This window comes from Ascaphus truei, chromosome 1 (assembly GCF_040206685.1).
Source record: "Ascaphus truei isolate aAscTru1 chromosome 1, aAscTru1.hap1, whole genome shotgun sequence".
NCBI lineage: Eukaryota > Metazoa > Chordata > Amphibia > Anura > Ascaphidae > Ascaphus > Ascaphus truei.
In genome coordinates, this window is record NC_134483.1 from 180,731,996 (window position 1) to 180,746,416 (window position 14,421).

At 43.2% G+C, this 14,421-nt stretch overlaps 1 protein-coding gene across 6 annotated transcripts in view; it reads right to left on the reverse strand.

The window, feature by feature from the left end:
• FRMD3 (FERM domain containing 3) overlaps positions 1–14,421 on the reverse strand; it is a 240,890-nt gene that overhangs the window by 219,790 nt on the left and 6,679 nt on the right. Inside the window, exon 2 of one of the 6 annotated variants that reach the window (XM_075598854.1) lies at positions 5,334–5,409. The exons of the other annotated variants lie outside the window; for them this stretch is intronic. Within the exon in view, the coding sequence (XP_075454969.1) occupies positions 5,334–5,409 (76 nt within the window). The remainder of the gene's footprint in view (positions 1–5,333; positions 5,410–14,421) is intronic. 6 annotated transcript variants of the gene reach the window in all.

The window sequence follows — 14,421 nt, forward strand, 5'->3', positions numbered from 1 at the left end:
TGTGGGGGGAGAGGATTGCAACAGGATCGTGTGATCCCCAAATCTGACCCTCAATAACATACCCCTACAGCACACGGGGGGGGGGGGGGGTGAGGACAGAAAAGGGGGAAAGAGGACCCTAAACAACTTATCTGTACTGGCCCTGTGTACACGATCCTTCTGGAGCAGGCTGGATAGATGCTTCGTGGAGTGTGCAGCTGAAGGGGACTCAAACGATGTCACGATGAGATCAGCTAGAAGCTGCAGGCGTCCATGCTGGAAAGCGTGGCGTGTGACGTCATGACGCCCTCTGACGTACGTTTCGCGATAGCTTCTTCCAAGAGATAAATAAATACCCTTGTTATTTCTGGCTTCTCAACTCTTGGCCACGTCGGCCACTTCAAATGATATAGAAGAAGCCCCTAATAATCTCTAATAGGCTGCAGTCAAGCTGTGACATAATGCGCTCTGCTCGGCCAGGCGATTTCTGGCCAGCTAGTTGCGGGGGGGCATGTGGGGGGGCAAATCCATGACATCACAGAGCTGGTTCGCCCTCATTGGGCAAACCGCTCACGTGACGCATCAGCGAGCACGCACCCTCACCCTGGACGAGGGCATTCAGAGTTATCACTGATCGTGCTGAGCGTGAGCGTGCGGATCGCTCCACCCTGGCCGCAGCCTTACATTATCTCAATTGTTCCTCTTCTGCATTGTCTGACACGCAGGCAGTTCCTGCAGAAGATCGTTTTTGACACATTGGGAGTCGATCATGCAAACATTTCTTTGGATGCTTAGGGGGTTATGCACAAAGCAGTGATAAGTGTTTTTAAGTGAGATAAATGAATTTCTTTCTCAATATTGCATGCAGCGCGATTCACAAAGCAGTGATAACACTGCAGTTTCACGCTTAAAAGGCTTTTCATCATCAAAACACAGTCATTACTAAAAAAAAATTGCGCCATAAAGCGCTTATCTCACTTAAAAACACTTATCACTGCTTTGTGCATAACCCCCTATGTGAGAAAGTAATTTATGCCAGAGCTTAAATACTGGTAAGCATTTGACCCAAGTGATGTAGATAAGGACAAGAGAGCAGCAAATGATATACTTTCTCTGCACTTCCGTTACGATTTCGTCTGAAGTAGAAAGATTTTCAAAGGTATTTCTCACGGTGCTGAGTTATCTGTATGACGTGATCTCCCACGCAACGTTACTGCATAAAGATTTTGAGTGAAAAAGGGGTCTTTTATTTGGACTCTGGGACATTTATCTACATGAGGTCCCTAAGAAGGTCATATTTAAATATTCTAATTGTTATATTCATGTTCTTCGTGCAAATGGCTTCTTTAAAATAAAAATAAAAAGTATATACAGTATACATACAGTACATGTGTTGTTCACAATAGATATATATATTTTTTTTTAAATATATATTATGCACATCACATATACAGTATGTGTATATATACTTTTTTAAAGAAGCCATTTGCACTACGAACATATATGTATATATACATAAATATACATACACTTTTTGTGTATATTTCCTTTAGGATTGATTTACTCATTTCCAATAGCCACCACCCGCTCCCCCTTTGCTTATGTTTATGATATAGCAAAGACTGAAGTGGTGGTATTGTCTCTCTGTTCCCCGTAGCAAAATGTAAACATATGTTGTCTTGTTTTTTTTTTTGTTTTTTTGTATCATAATTCACAGAAACAGTATCAGTTTTATTCTTACCACACTATAATGTTTCGCTGCATCTGTTATCAATAAATCCCCCATCACATCAGCAATATGATGAATTTCACGTTAAAAAAAATCTGATCTGATATTCCTAGACTTAGAATTGAGATACATCTATACATCAGATTTGAGGTTTCTATAACAGGGGGTGTAATAGGATTTAATTTGCAATGATAAACACAAAGGGGCAGGATTATAGGTGGGTCTACACAGTAATTAAAAGTACAGAAACACTAGCAATGACATAAGTGTCTGATACATAGTGGTGTACAGTGAGCACAATAGTATGTTTCCTCGGAGACCTCAAATACAAATAGTTGAACAAGAATGACGCCACAGACAAAATTAGTCATATAACTCATCCACTCTCTTTACTTCCCCCCAGTTCTAAAGCCATGATTAATACTGTCCAATGTGCACTGAGGCCTGGGACATAGTGCCTCTCAAACGTGCTGAGACGCAGGGAAAGCGGTGCTTTCCCTGGCCTTACACAGCGCGCCATCAGGGGGCAGGGCGGGACGGGGGCGGGCCAGTGACGTCACGGAGCTGGTTCGCCCTCATTGGGTGAGCCGCTCACGTGACCGGCCCTGCGCTCCGGCAAGCGGGGAAATTTCAAAACGCCGTCAGACACACGCTTCCCCAAGCGTGCTGACGCGTGCGCGAGCCCCTGCTAAAGCCGCTCTCATTGCGGCTGCAGGGGCTAAGTGCCGAGCAGCAGCACGCCTCAGCACGGGTCAGCGCATAAGCGCTGACCATGTCCCAGGCCTCAGAATGTCAACAGCTCCCTAAGCGAGGAATGCAAATGAATGGCTAGACCAGGCCTGCACAACATACGGCCCGCGGGCCGCATGCGGCCCGTCTGGCCTCTCTGTGCGGCCCGTGATGACTCTGGCCGGGCGCCAGTTAATTAAATAAATAAATAAAATTAAAAAAAAAGTTTTAAAAAATGGCGGCGATTTATCCCTCCTCCCTCTCCCTCCCAGCCCCCTCCCTCTCCCACCCAGCCCCCAGGTTTTGCAGTGCGCGGGGGCAGCAGCAGCCGTGTGTTTTTTTCCCTTCAATAGCAGGCTGCCGGGGAGGTCAGAGCATGCCGGGGGCGGGGCTTAGTACCGGGGAGAGAGGATGTGCTGAGCTGATCTAAGAGAGGTGGTGGGGGTGGGCTGCTGACATGTGAGGGGGGGGGTGGGCTGCTGACATGTGAGGGGGGGTGGGCTGCTGACATGTGAGGGGGGACTGCTGACATGTGAGGGGGGGGCTGGGCTGCTGACATGTGAGGGGCAGGGGGGGAGTGATGTGAGGTGCAGGGAGGGGAGAGAGTGATGTGAGGTGCAGGGGGGGGCGAGAGAGTGATGTGAGGTGCAGGGGGGGGAGAGTGATGTGAGGTGCAGGGGGGGGAGATACTGATGTGAGTTGCAGGGGGGGGGAGATACTGATGTGAGTTGCAGGGGGGGAGAGAGTGATGTGAGTTGCAGGGGGAGGGTGAGAGTGATGTGAGTTGCAGGGGGAGGTTGAGAGTGATGTGAGTTGCAGGGGGAGGGTGTGATGTGAGTTGCAGGAGGGGGAGAGAGTTTCATATTGAGGGGAGGGGGAAAGAGTGTCATATTGAGGGGAGGGGGAGAGAGTGTCAATAAGGGGAGGGGGAGAGAGTGTCATATTGAGGGAAGAGAGACATGGGGGGATGCTTACTTATAGGGGGGGGATGCTGACATGGAATGGGCTGGGGGGATGTGGAGGGGGGTATTGTATGTTTGATGTGGAGAGGGGTATTGTGTGTTTGATGTGGAGGGGGGTATTGTGTGGGTGAGGGGGAGAGATGGGGGTATGAGAGATAGATGGGGAGTATCGTAAAGATTGATAGTGAGAGGTTCTGGGGGAGATATGAGGATGATGATGATGATGATAAGAGGTGCTGGATGAGAGATGATGATGATGATGATTTAACCCGTGTGGCCCCAAAAATTTTTCCTTGGAGCAGTTCGGCCCTTCTCACTTTACGAGTTGGGCAGGCCTGGGCTAGACTATCAATTCGGAGCCTTTTTTAAAAAGTAATCAAGTGTCTTTCAAACGCCATAATGTATCATTAATGTACGTGAAATTGAACTGACAGAAAAGGTGTGGCTGACTTTGAAGTGGGATGCTGGCCAAATTCCACCAGGCTCATTTTGACCACTAAGCCACTAACTAGCTGTACGCTGAATATCAGACTAAACGCATTTCAAGATGGGGGTTCCCTGTCCATGTGCTATGTGCAGCATGTTATATACATTGTCAGTGGTATACAACAATAAGGTCTCGTTTCTTAAGTGCAGAGGAATGTGTTGATGGAGGCAAATGAGTCAAGACTCAAGAGTATCATGTAGCAACTGCTTGGGTGCTGTTTACCTCAAACATGTTGCTATTTCGTATGTGTATGTATTCCAATGTTTCGTCACTACAGCAGCTGAGAAGAGCTCACAAGGGCTGTCATTGGGAGGTGGGACTACTGAGGGGAAATAGAGTGATGGAATGTTGTTCTTGTCAGTGGAAATTGAGTTAATTCAAGCTTACTTTGCAGTCAATGTACAAAGGGGTCATTTCAAAATCATTTTGCAGTATCTGCAACTGAACTGTAAAGTGGACATTCACAACTCAAACAGGCACTGCACCTGCCACCACAAAACACCTAGTATACTGTTATTTACAACTAAGTAACAAACAAAATAAAGATCTTTGATCGTATCCTCCCCTTCTCCGTCTCTATGCTCACACCCGAAGACCTACATCATCCAGTCCAACCACCCAGCCAACAACCTCCCCAAACGTGAGTCCAACCTAATAACTCCTTCTGCTTTCTTCTACTAAACCCCCATAGAAGCTGTGCCTCAAACTGGCCAATCACATTTAAAGAGCCCTTGCAAACAAGGTGCAACTCCTGCCACCGACAAGAAGCCACCTGAAATCCTATATATGCCAATTCTTTAACCTCCCAATATCTTGATCCTATATGCATATGCGCAGTTATATAAAAATATACTGCATATCATTATCCAATAATATATCCCCCAACACATCAAACACATCAAAACTCACACTTGTAAGTCCCAATTTCACCTTTTTCAGCCTCAAAGTACAAATGGTTGGGAGGAAATTAAATACTCACAACTTCTAGTGGTTTAATCCCGGAATGTAAATGATTCATGAGAGTACAACATGCTTCCATGATGCTGTCCAATGATAAAGATATGTGTGCGCACAGTATGAGAACCAATCTAATCAAGGTATAACTCAGGATCCTGGGTATGTGCATATGAAGTTCAAGGACTTGAGCTTTTTAATTTGAAATAACGATGAATAAGGCGACAGAAACATCTGTACCTGTCTCCTCCATGGTAAAGGATAACACTATAATTGTTCCTAGTTCTTGCAGATAGAATTGCACGTGGGTGTTTTCATTAATCATCACGAGCAGCTGTGTCTGCAAGTAATCCAGTGAGGGTAATTACAACATGACAAGAGTAAAAAAGTTACCACGTTCAGTCTGTGGGAGACATTCCATGAACAGCACCAATTAGCTAGTCATGAATTGAAATGACTTTTAGAAAGATGGATGGGAAGTGCAATAACTTACATGGTATTTGCTCATATTGGAGGAGAGGCATTTTCTGGTAGGAGACGGCCGAAGACAAACAGCTCGTCCTGCAATACTAAACCAGAAAAGATAAAGATAAAATTCAGTGCGCACAACTAGGTTTATCTTTTCTGGTTTAGTATTGGTTATCACCATTTAGCCCAGAGGAGCACCTCCCCCACCTTTTCTCTAGCTGAGCGGGGGTTACCACCCCACACACCCCCTTGTTGATCAGCACGTCCTACAACACAGAGGCCTAGACTCACTAAAGGTCAATGAATGGAAACAAATGGCATTATTATCAGTGTTTTGTTGGTGATTTGGAGATTCCAGCAGCGTGTTTGGGGACACAGATTGGACTGTACAAGCAATTTAGGTAGGGGCCGTTCTATAGCCAAGACATATAGATGTTGTGTGTTTTATCGAATGCACAAGGTTTTTGGCTTAGGCTCTTTAAGACCAACATATTTTTACCATCGATTTACCGCTGGGTCATCCCTCTACATTGTTTAATCCATACAGAGTTAAAAACACCTACTGTTTTTTTCATGGCACTTTGTATACTTGGATTTGCAACACAAACACATTCTTTATGAGATAGTGCAGAGTAAATGAGCACTTCACTATTAGGCTTGGGCCCCAGTCACTGCGTGCACGCCCACGTTGGAGCGCCTGGCGGTGCGTGCACCAGTTTCAGCCGCGGTCTGTGGTTGCGCATTAGGGAAGAGCAGGAAATCGCGACGGGGGAGAGGGGGCGTGCCATGACATCAAGCGGCTGGGTCACCCTCATTGGCCGAACCGCCACCGTGATGTGGCCAGCGCATGATCACCGCGCCAAAAGACAAAAATCTTGTGCTCGTGGGCACACACGCCAACTGGGGCCTGCCCCATAGAGGGCTGCACTTTGTGTGCGGCACACACGCCATCGCATGCACAACCACTGGGAACGAAGCCTTAGGTCGCGCTTATAGTGTCGGCGATGGCGACGCTGCCGCCGTCGCGTGCGCTTATAGTAGAGGCGACGCAACAGAGCGACGGCTAAATCGCAATCACTGGAAGTCAAGTCAATTTGATTTTTCCAGCGACCGCAGCATGACATCACAGTCGCCGTCGCTGTCGCCGTCGACGTCGACGGCACTATAAGCGCAGCCTTAGGTGATACCTTTTTTAATTGGACTAGCAATTGGTATCATAGGACATGCGTTACAGAGTTTTCCTATAATAACAATTGTTAATCCAAATAAAAAAAGTATTAGTGAATGCTGAAGTCACTATTTACTCTGCACTATCGCAACAGGACTAACACAGATATTTCTATTTAATTCACTACGAGTTACAAACCTCTCGAGCAGACAACATAAAATGACCCGCGGCTTAATAATGAGGCTACTTCCACAGCTTTGCAAAACAGATGAGGTACGGCACTTTTCCCAGAGTTAATATGCACATAGAAATGACTATTAAATGGAGTGCCAATCAAGGACATCATACAGATGTCACACCATATAAACCGTGACACAAAAGCCTGCAACGGAGTAATACAAAACAGAGAAAAATAATCATTACTACTAAAAAAAAATAACAATATTTTTCTTTCTGCTCTCATGGGTCTGCCTTCCCTGCTGAGTATATAAACCTCCTATTGAGTGTATTTTCACCCTCCTCTTTTATCGACATTATCCTCTTTAGTTTGGGCCTTTCTTCCTGATACCGTATAACTATTCCCTCTAACGAAGGAAAGCCAGGCCAGACCCTCAATAACGTTTAAGAGGATGTTTAAATCTCAACAAAAATGCCTATAAATATGGCTTTGACTCCCAATTTTCTGACATGCGTTATCAAACGCCTCCTATATCACATATTGCCAATCACTGCATTGAAAGTGCATCAATATATTTGTATTGCGTCCAAGTTGTAATATACAGTACAGTTCATCCAGCAATTCCCACTGTGCTGTGGTACTTTGTTATTATAGGAGTTCAGCTATTGCTAAGTACCAGAGCTGTAAGTCTCAGAGTGTGGTGAAATGTAATATATATCTATATAGATATATATTATATATACAACATTCATTATTGCAGCCCTGTTACACATGTCCCTCCACCTCCGACTCCGACGTCTCTTCAAAAAAGCAGCAAAAAGACTCTTGCATAAAGTGCCAGCATACAAAGTAATAATTCTCCAAACAACCCATAAATTCATTATTTATGGAGCACTAAAGCTGCACTTAGCACTGTACAATAAAAAGGGAGCAAGTTCCGTCTCCACCCAAGCAGCAGAAGCCACTGCTAAATGCTCACAGAAGGAAGGCGCTGTACACTCCAAAAAAACACGATCAAAAACATTCTAGAAAACAGTCAACAGATTTTAATGGCATATAAGTAAGGGATGCGATACAAACTAGGCTATAATTTGTCTCGCTCAAACTCTGCAATCTCAACATTAAACTACCACGGCTTTTGTAACCTTTAGAATTGTATCTGGTCTCAACATGTTACAAAATATAGTGTGCATTCCCCATTTAACTGTGTCATATGTTAGCACAGGCTTTATAATTCCTGCTCTATCTGTCCAAGTGAAATACAGTTTAGGTAATCCAGAGTAAGAGAACAACAGCTTCAGACAAAAACAATACAAATGTCTGACACTGCCATGCTCTCTAGTTCTTCTTAACCCCTTCAGTGCCCTAATGAGGTACAGTGTACGTCAAGAAAAGTGTCTCTGCTCGGTTTTTTAGGGTCTGTATGCGATCCACAGAGGGGGGAGGGGGGCGATCCACAGAGGGGGATGTGCCCCCCTCCCTTTCACATTCGTCCCGACTGCCGGAATAGAAACCTCATCCCGTGATCTTTTGGAAAAGTGGTCACATGATGCAGGGATTGCTGGAGGGGACGTGGACACAGAGTTTGCTCGGCCCCCCAGCCACTGAAAGGCGTTAAAGCAGAAATCCCACCGTGATTTTTTATTTTTTTATCTTACTTGAACCAGCTCTCTGGTCTCCGAAAAGTGAGAGAGCCTCCCACATGTCAGGTCACCATGGAGGGAGGACTCCACCCTGCTTAACACTGGTTAAATGATTGGAAAGTGCTTTAAAATGTCTTTGTGATCAGTCAATAGGATTGACACAATTCTGTGCCTGGGGAAGAATATCTGCCAGGAGCTGGTCCTGTGGTAACCTGGAAGGTCTCCGGACATTCGGGCGCCACAGAGCTTTTAGCACAGACAAGATAAAATAAATAAAATTGATCAGCGTGGATTTCTGTATTAACCTTCTAGAGCAGGGGCGCGCAAACTGGGGGGGCGTGAGATTTTCCAGGGGGGCGCGGTGGTTACAGAGGCCCCACGATCTTCCCCAAGGCATTTAAATTAAATGCCGGGGGACCGCGCGCGAGGCCTCTGTAAATTCATTTACCTTGACTTCGGGCAACGAGTCGCCATGGCAACACAGTGTCAAATGACCCCATGGCGTCATTTTACGCCGGAGCCAAGGGAGTGGGGGCGCAAGCAGGGAGTGAGAGCAGGCAGGGGGGGGCGCAGACTGAAAAGTTTGCACACCCCTGTTCTAAAGTAGTAATCCCTCCTAGATCCAAAGTAAAATAATGGTAGCAACGTGCATACGGTCATACTGTACATCTGTGTGCTTAATGTCTTTTTTTTTTTTTTTTTTTTAACTAAAATCAGACAAACTTTTTTATTTACAAAAATGACGTTGAACTTTTGAACTGAGACTTGAGAGGGGTTAGATTTTCTCTGGCTACTCCCTTTTGTGTGATGTAACTGTGTGTTCAGCAAATGATCACACAGACAGAGCCCCCCTTCCCGTACCATTTTTGGTTTTGTAATAAGGACAGGGTGTTGAAAGGACAGAACGGGATAAGGGCAGAGAAAACATTTGCTTGACAAACACGCCCTCATACAAAGGCCCGTAAGCAAAAGTAGTTTGTGCTTAATTTCCAAGTAAACAGAAGCAAACAAATATTTGCTTTAACCTTAGTGCCCTAATAACGCCCACTGAATGGCACTTGGGCTGGCATGCTGGTGACCCCGGTGACATCCAGTGGATATCAGGGAAATTTTGCTAGTATTCTAAGGACAATTGTGCTCATTACTCTCACTGAGCGGTGACCGCTATCCAAATGGAAGACGAGGACCCACCTCTTGCATTCACGTCATTGTGCTGACATCGCAATCACATGACCTCTACTTCAGTGATCACATGATCACTACCCAAGCGATAACATGATAGCCACTTTTCAGAAGGGCCACGGCACTGAAGGGATTAAGCATGGTACTAGCCTGATTTATTCTGTATTCGTTTATTTTATCTATATATTATTCTGCCATTGCTGAAAATGTGCTATCACAAAAGTGATTTGGGTATTTACACTTTTCCAAGATGGATGCTGGGAAACTTCCTGCATCAAGACTCGCTCGTCCATACCTCTTGGGGTCTCCTCAGACTGATTGCGATGGGACACAGATAATGCCGCCAATAAGGAAACATGATAGTATATTGTTGATGGGGGAGATGATGAATGGGGAACCTTATGCCAGATTTTGTTAAGAGGCTGTGTGGTTATAGCTTTGATGTTAATCTTTGAAAATGCTATTATCTGTTTTTTCTTTTTATTATTATTTGTGTTAATGTGTTGCATTTTGAAATCATAAGTATGATGAGCAATACCAAATACTATTTTGTGTAAAAGTATATTTTTCTGTTTTTCTTATTGGGTTTTTTTCTGTTGTTGTATTGTTGTTGTTGTTTAAAGTATATGAACCCAATAAAAAAAACTATTAAAAAAAAATGTAAAAAAAAAGACTCGCTCGTCCTTGGTTTTGCTGGAAATGTCCTTAAATTTGCCATTTTTTTCAACCTGAGATGAGTTTGGGGGCTATAACTCCTGAACTAGGGTGGTACCAAAGAATAGGACTTATGCAGCCCAGCACGAACACATTTGTTTTAACGTTCTGCTACAAGCATTGCTGCTTTACACAAGAGAGTAAAGGTCTCTTGGCACCATTTTCAAAGGGTTAGTGCAATATTAATATTGTAGGAGTAGAAAGAAAAGAACTGAAATCTGCCTTGCATTAGAAAATTAAGTAAAGGTGTATATTTGTAAATAGAAAAAAAAAACAGACACAAGGAAAGTTATGGCCAGTAGAAAAGTGACCTAAACCATCCACCGTGCAGTGTACAGCAAATAGAAATTACCCCTGGTGAGCCCGTGAGACATGTACATAAAAAAAGAAATTATACTCCTGGCATGGTAACTCGGGTTGCCAGGTGGCTTCTCAAAAAATACGGGACACAATGGTGAAAGTGTGATGCGCTACACGACACACAGACACACACACACCTCCATGCTGTTTCCTCCTCTCCTTGGCCCCACCCCTAGGCTCTTGACGCCTCTGCCTGATTGGCTGCATTACCCAGCAGCAGCCTCTTAGGATGGGGGAAGCTGTCCAGCCCCCTATCAACATCCCTGCTCTCTCCCTGCGCTGGGAAATCCCGTGGCCCCACAAGCCGGTCAGGTCACTATGTCCAGAGAGGTAATACACATACATACATGTCACGTATTACCTCAAATCTTTTACTGGACAAAGTGTCCAAATACAGGACAGTCCAGTTCAATACTGGGCACCTGGCAACCCTAATGGTAACTCCCACCTACTATCAATGCCTGGGATACATAATTATGAAAATAAAAAGACGGACACTCCCCTACCCCCCCCCCCCCCCCCCTCCACCCGCAGCTACAATTATAAACCAGTGTTTGTGCTTTTTGGAGGGAAAAAAAACAAGTTTTCTTTTTCAGTGAGGCCTCTTCATTTACTGTTTCCACGAGTGACTGCATGGCAATGGCCCATGACATACTCTCTCACAGGGACAACAAGAGGAATGGAGAGGAAACAGAAGGTCCTTCTCAATGCAGCAAATTAATAGAAAAGGAAAAATGAGAGCCTCCCACATGTCAGGTCACCATGGAGAGAGGACTCCGCCCAACTTAACACTGATTAAATGATTGGAAAGGGCTTTAAAATGTCTTTGTGATCAGGCAATAGGATTGACACCATTCAACACATTACCATCGTTGGTTCAGTTTGGTGACAAAATGGACAGCAATTTTGAGGCCCATGACTCTGTTAAAGTCTGCAACCCCTGATGATAAAATTATTATGTTTGTCAATGCCCCCCCCTTCCCCCTCACACACACACACTAATGTGCTTCAGAAGATTAGGGTGTTCATTTTTTTACATTATGCAGAAGGTGATAAAACCAGATTATGGGAGTGTAGTGAAAAGCAATGAGACTGTAAAAGATCTCTCCCTTTCTTACATTGTTAAAGTATTTGTTCTTTTTAAACAAAGGCTGATGACTTCAAGCAAACAGCATGTTACAAAATGCAAACACAAATGATGGAGGTTATTGTAACTGGGCCAACATTTTCCTTGTCATATGTTCCTGCTCGTTTACTTCATAAGACTGGTCTGATCCTTCAATTAGTTACAGTAATCACATTTGGATGGATAGATGGCCCCAGAATTCAATTTTCATGAAAGTCAATAATAAAAGGAAAATGTAAGGTTAGTCATATACATTGGTATGCCCATTGCCAAAACACTACACAACAGAGACAGTGAAGGGTGTAATGCATTTATGCAACTCTGAGACACCAATACCCAAAAGTAGCTATTTCGTAAATAAAAATAGTTCTGATTGATGGTACTATGGGATAGAAGACATGTTAACCCTCAGTGTGAGTTTCACAGATTTGTGATCACTGCCACTATTTTTTTAATAAGCAGTTTAAAAATAGACAACTAAGTCTCACTGATAACAATCAGTACTTTTTCATTATAAATTCAATTTTTGGGGTCTAGAATCCCCAGATCTCATTGATTTCAAGTGAATGAGTCATAATGAGTTTTCCATTACAAGGTGTCTTATAACATAGCATCACTTAGTAAACAATGAATCTTATGCACATGCTCTCTCATTTCAAAGAGCCAGGATGTGAGCACCTTCATTAAATTCAAGATATCTGATACTTCTTACAATAGACACTGTAGATTGTTCGGCCTCTGTAATATAATTCAGATATTCCTGAAAATAAAAAGGTAATCGGCCCAGCTATAGATTTATAAACAAATATATTTTCTAATATCAACAGTTTACAACCAATCATAAAGCAATTTCACAACGACAGAGGCACATAAATAACACTGTAAAAGTGGCATTAATCTTCACAACAGCAGCACACTAACACACAAAACTCCCTCCACTGCTTTAAATCCCCATTGTTAATTTACAGCTGCACAGGGAAGAGTATTTTGGTGCCCCTTGTTAGCTGCTATTTCAGTTGTTCCACACCTTGTGTCCTATTAATCCCATCACTGATGTATTTTACTTCTAAACTTAGGTTCACTTAAAAATGAATGTGCGTATCAGATGTATGGAACCAGAGAACGGTTCTGCTTGCTGTGTTGCACACAGTTTCCATAACCTGATGCCATTCCTGCATAGCTAATCCTAAAGTAGGTAAAAATAGCTACAGGTACGTAATCAATGGAAGATTATACCTCACACAGCTTCACAGAGGCCAGTCTCGGATAAAAAAAAAATGTATTTTATTTAATGACTCACAAAAAAGGAATCTATAGATACTCCTGCGCGTTTCACGCCGGCAGGCACTTTTTCAAAGGAGCAACTACAAAGTCTGGCTGTCGCTCATTTATACTACCATCATGATTATTAATTAAAACAGGTACAATCCCAACGTACTCATCAATTAATACTGAAATATATAAAAAAGATCCAAATCCCAATATTGCACTGTACAAATGAATGACAATAATTTACCATTTACACACAATACAGGCTGTAAAAAAAAAAAATAACAAGGAATGGCCAAGAAATAAGAATTTTATAAATATTATTTCTAAAAAAGTGCTTCAAAAAGAGGGGATATTCCAACATGACTACGTGAGTTTGAGTTTAAAGTTAAAATAGATAAGGATATGAGTTGAAAAAAAAAAATTATATACTCACAATCTTGGTTAGAACACAACAAGGACGACAAGATAAATACCAGAACCACACAAAAAGGAAAGCAAAAAAGAAAAAAGAAAAAAAATCGAGAGGCACTGGGAATGTGGAAAGGGGCGGACGCGGTCCCGCTGAGACATGGAAAATGGCAAATAACAAGGGGTTGGACCTCATACAGGAAAGGGGAGACACCACAGCAACACAAACACAAGCCAAACAGGATCCCATGGGGGATAAAGGCTATAAACCAAACTGCCAAGTGGGTGGGGAGGCCGGATCGCGTCGGACCCAAGATATTACTAACCAAAAATAAGGACCACGACCAACGCAAATTAAGAGGGAAAAGTATATGATATGTGGTCAAAACATGGGACACATTGTGATCATAAATGTCAAAAATGATTGTCTATATGCTGAAAGTGAACATAATAAAAAAAGATTTGTGAAAAAGTGCTTCAAATTCCAATTAGAGTTGATCCCTCTAAGGGTAAAACCACTCAACACATAGATACACATAGGTTTCTCTACAATAAACGTGTAACCCTGCCTCCCAAACGGGGTTGGGGTACAACATGTTCAATACTAGATAATTGGAACATTTTTATACCTCCTTTTGGGCGACACATGATTAAGGTCTATTTTTCTTATGAGTCTCATATGTTCAAATATCCGAGTTTTTATAGATCTATTGGTCAATTAGTTGTTAAATAAAATACTTGGCTCTGTGATGCTGTGCTAGATATAATCTTCCTTTGATTACTTTACTTCATTGATTTTAATCTTACCTCTTGCACGCCAAATGGGAGCTACAGTCGGACACAGATGCCGTGGGAAAGATCGGACGCGTTAATGGATCCCAAGCTCTGTGCACTTGGTCAGAAAGTTAAATACTCTGACTTCTTTTTATGAGGCTTGGGGTGAGTGCTTTTTTGAATAGATGCTACTTCCCTACCTTATTGCTCATGTGATTCATGGATATAGTATTGAAGTTATGTCACTGCGTATCTGCTTCGGAGCCCTAATCCACTGAGCTTATTTGT